Source organism: Trachurus trachurus (genome assembly GCF_905171665.1).
Source record: "Trachurus trachurus genome assembly, chromosome: 10".
NCBI lineage: Eukaryota > Metazoa > Chordata > Actinopteri > Carangiformes > Carangidae > Trachurus > Trachurus trachurus.
Genome location: NC_139894.1, coordinates 21,786,841 through 21,795,219, shown reverse-complemented (window position 1 = coordinate 21,795,219; position 8,379 = coordinate 21,786,841). Strand labels below are relative to the sequence as shown.

The 8,379-nt window shown below is 45.4% G+C and overlaps 1 protein-coding gene across 1 annotated transcript; it reads left to right on the top strand.

Moving 5' to 3' along the window:
- Window positions 1–1,065: 1,065 nt before the first annotated feature.
- fgf16 (fibroblast growth factor 16) lies at window positions 1,066–5,412 on the top strand (the record flags this gene model as incomplete). Its single annotated transcript, XM_083980630.1, has 3 exons — window positions 1,066–1,369; window positions 2,895–2,998; window positions 5,167–5,412. 3 exons carry the CDS (start codon window positions 1,066–1,068, stop codon window positions 5,410–5,412), a joined length of 654 nt encoding a protein of 217 aa, XP_083836756.1.
- Window positions 5,413–8,379: the final 2,967 nt, after the last annotated feature.

The window sequence follows — 8,379 nt, the reverse complement described above, 5'->3', positions numbered from 1 at the left end:
TTATCAAAGCTCTTCTGTAGAGCTCCAAAAGTTCATACTCCTCTGCACCAGTCAGATTTGATACTACACGTCATCAGCATTTGGATTTTCCTCTTTTTCTCCCCCCACCTTCTTAGCCAGTAGTACAAGTGGTTAAGCTGCTGGTTTGCTAGAGCACATTGCAAACGTTGTGCAGAGGGGCGAGGAAGCACCTGCTTCCAACAAGGAGGTGAAGAAAATGCTCTCATGAAAACGTCCAACTGCAGTGGTTGGCACTGACACTTGTGCAGGAGGTTGGTTTGCACTGAGATTATGCACAGGTTATTTTGATAATGTGTGTGTAGGAGGGGGGGGGGGGGGGGGGGACATTCGCCTGATCCTTTGTGGTTTTCATTTTCATTTTTTTTTCCAGGAGGAGAGGCTATGGCGTGACCATAAAGCAGTCAGTGTAAATTATGGATTGCCTTTGTGGTGAAGTGGTTGTTACAGTTTATGATAGATGTAGCTTTGCGGCTTTGTGTCAGCTGTTATTTGCGTTTTAACAATGATGGTCATTGCTTCTGCATCTGCGTCGCATTTCAATGCACCGCAAACTGTTGCCAGAGTTTCCTGCCTCTGGGTAGGCGATGTGCGTTTATCAGAGAGCCTAGGGGCGCGATCAGGAGCGCAGGATCCATGAGAATAGACTTCTTGGACTTGGATTTGATCGGTCGGGAGATAGGTAGCGCTTTCTAAGAGAGGCGGACTAGCTCAGAGACAGCGGCACCATCAGTAGTAAAAGTTGGACTGAAAGTAGTCTACACATTCAGGAAAGGAAACTGATGCGCGTAAGAAGGGATGCCAGCCAGGCGTGGCTTGTGTTTGAATATCCAATGTGGGAATGCGTGGGGAGTATGTATATAATAGAGTCTCTCCATCTGATAAACAGAGATATCAAACTGGTGATAAAAGCAACGGACGATCAAAAAGTTGATAGGACTCCTGGATTTGGAGAAGCACGGCGCACTGGGTAGCTACGCTTTGTGCGTGCATGGACCGGACTTGTGTAAACTTTTCTCTCTCTTTGAATAAACGAAACATTTTTAAATGCCTTCGCTTAATGTGACAGCTGTGCATACCATGGCAGAGGTCGGGAGTTTTCTGGGGACAATCGACTTGGATTTACAAAGCTTTCCTGCACTCGGGAATATTCCCGTACCGGAGTCTCCAGTGGGGTTGAATGAGCGGCTGGGGCAGATTGAAGGGAGGCTGCAGCGGGGGTCGCCGACGGATTTCGGGCACCTCAAAGGCATCCTGAGGCGGCGGCAGCTCTACTGCAGGACTGGCTTCCAGCTGGAGATATTCCCCAACGGGACTGTGCATGGGACAAGACAGGACCACAGCAGATTTGGTGAGGGACTTTATGTTTTTGCTTTCAAGATATTACAGATTTTGTGAAATGATGTGTTCCTCAGTTGATAGAAACAAGACTTTAGTTTGGTTTTACTCCCTATAAGTCGACGCTGTTATCAAGGTCGTAAATTTCTTTATTTTATTTTATTTTTTTAAATAGCCTATGGCCTCCGGTTATCCTGAGCAAAGCAATTATCGTTATTACTAGATTTAATTATACTTTACGGTGATTTACGACGTTGCTGTTACGCAACATATCTCGTACTATCAATGTAGCCCATCTTCACTGCTTTAACTCTAAGACAGAGTTTAATTAAGACGCTTTTTTTCCTGCCACATCTCCCAGGTGAATACCCATTCGTGCGTCACTGTCACCTCGCGCCACACACCTTTCTCTGGCAATCCCCGCTGCGCGTGGGGCGCAGGTGTCTCTCATCAGCCGCAAACAAGCAGCGCGTGCGTGCGCGTCTCGCGGCCACAGCAAACAAACGAGCCCCGCACGCGGCCGCCGCTCTGAAGGATTTTAAGCGCTAATGTAAATGGAGCGAGGTGCGGCTCGCGGGAGAACGATAAACAGATGAGGTCAGAGGGCAGACACGCACATGTCTCGCGCCTCATATCCGCGCGGTCATCTCACAGGTGCGGGCCGGGTCGAGAGCGGAATAACTCCAAATTAAAGCATGACCACCGCGGAATTCAGTTGAGGTTTAATGTTCAGACTTGAGCCAAAACAAGCCGGTTTACAGGGATGGGTGGTCCGCGTGTTTGTTTCTGGCTTCACTTAAGCTTTAAAATGCGAGGTCTTTGTCAGAGCTGCGAGGAGGACATGGGTTTGATTAGCCTAGAGGAATATGAAACACACTCTTCACCCCGCAAAAAATTAGAGGGATCTTCTCTGTCATTCTCTGGCATCGGTTGAGGTCGAGGAGATGGGGGCCAGGTGGCTGTGAGCGCCGGCCTCTGCCAGTCAGAGCAGCCAGCTGGATCCTCTCTGACTAACCTCTGCATCACAACAGCCAGTGGCTTTTCATTTTACCAGTTGTTTCCCCTGACTTTGAAGTGGATGTTCACATTTACAGTAACTTCCTGTGAGTCAGCAGTTCACTTAACAACTTCACCCACATGTCCGCTTCATAAAAGTTACCTCTGAGTCTGACTAGTAGCCAGCTGGGAAATCCCAAATACAGGATGAATACATTTACCACAACCCATTATGACAAGAGTGGAGTGATGTATTTAACTTAAGCAAGACTAAAAAAAAAGAAGAAAACCCTCAAATCTGCCATTTTTCAGTTGAAGCATCAAGTGGCAAGAGGATGTTGGGTTCTTTGAGTGTATTAGGGAAAAATCCAAGATGGCCGAACAGAATCAATAGTAAAGAAAAAAAAACTCTGTGATACAGTCACTTGTTGCTATAGTAGCTGTTTCCTCAGGGAGGCGGGAAGGTTGCAGTGTTTTTTGTGGCCTTCATTGACTGGATATGTGTGTGTGTGTGTGTGTGTGTGTGTTGTGTTTGACCTAAGGTATCCTGGAGTTCATCAGCCTGGCAGTGGGTCTGGTCAGCATCAGAGGGGTGGATGCTGGACTCTACCTCGGCATGAATGAGAAAGGAGAGCTCTATGGGTCGGTGAGTCAAAAACCCCTCCTTTCATTCACAACCCCCCGCCCCCTCGCCATGCAGCCCAGGGCCTCATTCACAATGAGTCTGGCACTTCATACACATGACTTGTTTCCCAGGATGCACTTTTTTTTTTTTTTTTCAGTAAGATGGGAGAATGCATCAGTACTGAGCTATCAGAGAGAGTTTTCAGTGCTGAACACAGGGTTATCACGGTTCCTGTAAGTGGCAGATGAGAAAACCACAGAGACTAAACAAGTCGGCTGTGTTTCTCTCACACTCCATCTCCCACCTCCCCTCTGAGAGACTAATAAAGACAGTATAGACTGACTTTTTAGACCCAAAACAGCAGAAGATTGTCAAAGAAAAGAAGCATTTCACAAAGATTTTTACCCTTGTTTCAAATAGGAGAGGATTCGAGGAGAAGCAGCTTTGGGAGAGCGAACTGACCTCTCGATTTAGTTTTCAGATATGCAGAAATATTTACATTTTTTCCCAAAGTGGAGAAGGAACGTTTGGAGTCACTGTAGATGTGAGAGGGGTGAGTTTAGGGGAGATTACGTCTCCATACACAGCTGCTGCACTCCAGTTGGACTGAAGTGTAAAATATAGAAGAATTATCTTCTGTTCTGTCTTTAGTAAATGTAGTTTCTAGAGAACATCTGTTTTGTTTTTTTTTGGAGGGAGGGTTGGGGGGGGGGGGTTCATTTTGGCTGACTTCTCTCACATGTGGTTGGTATCTGGAGACAAAAAGCGGGGGGGTTGGAAGAGATAAAGACAATGGAGGGGAAGTATGTGTGGGTTACCTGTATCAGGTGTCCCAGGGCATTACCTGAGGGCCTCTCAGGGCGCACAACTCCCCCCTGGCTCCCAACATTTTGAACAGAGGCTACTTTTAAGGACGGCCATTATGTCGAAAAGTGCAGATATTGTTACCGCGTGCTATCAGAGTCTGGCATCCTGGAGCTTTGGACGTGTGGGGAGGGTGATGGTGGGACACAGTGATTTGGGGGGTGGGGGTGGGGGGGTAATTGCACACCTGACTGAGTCACCTGACTGACAGAGGGAGAGATGTAGACAAGTCTGTCTGAATCTGAGAGGCCAGGAGGTGGGTGGACGAGGAGGGAGGGTAACAGGTAGAAGGTGCTTCCGTCCCACAACCACCAGACCTTGACAAGCTTTTGATCCGATGTGGTGTGTGTGTGTGTGTGTGTGTGTGTGTGTGTGTGTGTGTGTGTGTGTGTGTGTGTGTGTGTGTGTGTGTGTGTGTGTGTGTGTGTGTGTGTGTGTGTGTGTGTGTGTGTGTGTGTGTGTGTGTGTGTGTGTGTGTGTGTGTGTGTGTGTGTGTGTGTGTGAGAAGGATGAAGCTAGCCCAGTCATGTGCCCTCGGGGCTGTGTTTACAGACAACAGCTTCACCACACAGCCGCAGCCAAGCAGAGCCTGACAGCCAATCAACAAAATTGCTGCAGGAATAAAAAAGAAAAGAAGAACAGGCTCTTGCACAAACGCTTGCAAGACGACGAGGTGTGTTAAAGGCAGCGATTGACTGATCGTGAACGTTTATCTTCTTCTCAGCCAAAAAAAAAAAAAAAGTTAAAAGTCCAAGGGAAAAATAATTACATGGGACACCCTGAGAGTGGGTTCATATTTGGCTGTGGGTCTGACTGGACAATGAGGGAAAGCAGCTCCAACCCTGTATTGTTCTCACACACTCACTCAGCCAGCACACTGTCACCTGCTGAACCCGTAGCCATCGCTCATGCTGCGCCGTCAGTGAAGGCTTTGAGAGCTGCTGCTGTGTGTGTGTGTGGGAAGACTGTTCTCATTGCATCACAGGGAGGGAAATAATTCTCCATGCACGAGGAGAGGTTAACAGGTCTGAGGAGTGAGTACGGGGCGTAAACTGAAAAGCCACTCGTAATGACTTCCCCTCTTTTGTCATAATGAGCACCTGCCTGGATTAGCTTCCTCTGGTTCATTTCAGCTTTCAAGTGCAGTGCAAAAGTGTTAATGACAAACACAAACAAGTGCCTCAAAGCAACATCATTCATCTCAGTGTCATCTGCATTTTAATGTCGCTTTGTTGCAAATTTGCCTCATTTTTGTTTTGTTTTTTTCCACTTCAGTTGGTGGTAGGATGCAGCACGTAACTAATAAGCTGTTTTCTCTCCCGCAGAAGAAGCTGACAGCAGAATGTGTGTTCAGGGAGCAATTTGAGGAGAACTGGTACAACACCTACGCTTCAACGCTCTACAAGCACACAGACACGGGACGCTTCTACTACGTGGCCTTAAACAAGGACGGCTCGCCAAGGGAGGGCGGCAGGACTAAAAAGCACCAGAAACTCACCCACTTCTTACCCAGGCCGGTGGAGATCGAAAAGATCCCTCAAGCGTACAGGGACTTATTCCAATACAGGTGACCAGGGCTTACACCTGGAGAGCAAGGATGAAGAGAAACCAAAGAAGAGGAGAGGGAGGGGGATGTTGTGGAGATTTTGGACCTGGTACAGAACTGTTAACCCTCAGCTCCCCCCTGAGGTCACTGTGTTTGCACCTCAGCCCCACGACCAAGCACATACAGCACTGACATAAACATTGTGCATGTTCCTGGATATTGCTTCTTTGCTTTCTGTATCGGACCTTGTGACCTCAGAGAGGAAGAGAAGTTGTCTTGTAAAACCACTATGGACGTGGACAAAGGAGGCCCACATGACTGCCCAGCTGTCGGGGGCGATCGGGACAATCCCATCAGGTGCCATGTTTCCTCAATAACCACTTTTTTTTTCTTTTAGAGGTGAACGCGTAGACGCTGAAGTGACATGTGACGACCAACAGAGTCGTGGTAGTTTCGAATAGCACTAAGCTGGTGGAGAGGACAAAAAAATGAATAGTTGACCATGAGGACACAAGAGAAGAGACTTTTAGAAGCTCCAAAAGGAAACAGAAAGCACTGCAGATGTCACATGGTGCATTTGTCATGCGCTGCACACAGTCATGGTTAATGCTGAATGTGAGAGGACACATTCCACATACACGGAGATAGATGGAGAGAAGGTGAGATGGCAGAAATACGCAAACTGTGCGCTACATGCAGGTTAAATGGCAGATTTGGATAGTCAGGTACTAAAAGGTCTGTAAGAAGACTGTGTGAGGCAAAAGGAGAATTAACAGTTACATAGATGAGCTGGAGTTTATTATGTTGCCTTAAAAATCAAAGAAGAAAGTGGGGATTTAAAATCTTTACTATGAATGTGGGATAGATGAAAGAGCACTTACTGCACATCCCCAGTCCCAGCTGTAGGTTCACTTGGTCTCCATGTAATCACCAGTCTAATGATCAAATCCAAATCAAATATCAAGCAGCATCCTGTAGGAGTTGTATGCTAAATAAGTGATTAAGCTGGGGACACAAGCACTTCTCTGACTGTGGTTGTAAAGATTAAGAGATGTTTTTTTTGTTTGTTTTTTTAAAGGACGGTGACTTGTAATGTTCAGAGTGTCAGGAACATTATTAAAAATGCAAGCAGCTGAGGTGTACATATGGGTGATCCTATTTATGAGATGTACAATATATTTATTTTCTACATATAAAGTATAAATATAAATCTATATATTTATTTATTGCAAAGACTTTATTTTGTAATGAACTTGAAGTTATCTGGACTGTAGATTCTACTGAAATTACACCCAAAAAAAAGAGAAAAAAAAAGATGAAGAACTGCTATGAACATGACAATAAAATTGTCCTGCTATCGAGAACTCATTGTGACAGACTATTTTTGCTTGGATTAAAATCTGATGTACCAATTAAAACCAGATATAGATATCTATGTGAATGTTGCATTTCTTTCTTTTTGGTTGAAACTGTGCTGACAGTGTGAAACTATGAATAATATTGGCCAGCCACCCAACCACTTTGGTCCAGATTGAAATAATCAACAATTTATAGATGAATTGTATGAAAAATATGTACAAACATTTTATTTTAGGTCCTCAGAGGATGAATCCTGCTGATTTTTGGAGATCCATTGACTGTTCATCTAGTAACACCATTAAATCAATAGACCTTTGTTTAAAAAGTAGCTGTCCTTAGTCTGATCAAAGACTATTTTTGCTTTGGCGATGCAAGTTAGCACTACTGAAAAATACAATTTTCACTAAAATACATCAAATGTAATGGCCTTTAAAAGCAGTGACGTTGTGGCATTTTATCCTGCTGTACAAAAGACAGAGGACATTGAGTAAAAAGATACAGCAGCATTTTTTTCCCAAAAGGAGAACACCCATACAATCCAGTGCCAATTTGCCCTCATAAACCCTTTACCAAATAATGTGCACAAGCCTCCTCTGTCTCCATAAGGTCTTAGTCAGCCTACATCCACCGTACAAAATCAGATTCCTTATGCAACTGGATCCCGACTCCTAATTGGCTTTACACATCAGCATGGATTAAGGGCAGTGATTGGTTGTTCACTGCAGGGCCTCACAGACTTCACTATAGTGTAGTCTGACTGCAGCCGGTCTTTTCAATGGACAGAAACAGCTGCCTGCTGCACAGAGAACTAGCAGGGATGTGCTGCAAACCTGGAGTGGTGGTAATCTGGGGCTAAGAGGGGATGGGATCAACATTTCAACATCTGCAATAGTTGTAATGTTTCTCCACTGGCAGATATCTGTAAGCTGTGAGAGCAAACTCCCCTGGGGGGGAGTGAATGGAAAAGCCAAAGACATGCAGGGGGAAAACCCTAGCAGACTGAGAAATGAAAACAATACCGGGAGAGGGAAAAATAGATGAAAGATTGAAGGGAGAAGAGAGAGGGACAAAAGGCACTTAGTGCTGTGGGTGTGAAATACAGGGACAGTGCATCACCATGGATCAGCTTCCCAACTGTTAAGGAGTTATTTTGTACATGGATGACCAGAGATGGATGCCACCCTCGTAGCATGTCTTAAATATCAAGCTGGGACCAGGAGACAGTTAGCTTAGCATAAATACTGAGAGCTGGGGGGGAAAGCTAGCCTGGCTCTGATCAAAGGCAACATAAACATACCTACCTGCACCTTAAAGCTCTCTATAACTTGTTTAACCTTGCAGATAAGCCCAAGTATAAAAACAAAGTTGTGCTTTTACAGGGGGTTATGTAGTCCTTAGGCAGGTTCAGTGGCTTTGCACAGTCTCTTCTGGATGTCTGACAAACCACCAGGGAGATTTTGTTACCTTCACCCCCCCGGCTAAAGCCATTTCCTTCTGATTCTTGTCTTGATGCTAAGCTAGGCTAGCCAGCTGTTGGTTTAGCATGCAGACATGAGTAGCATAAATCCTCTTATACAACACTTAGTGAGCAAATAGACATCAAACCTTTCCTTAATTTTACATGAACCTTTAG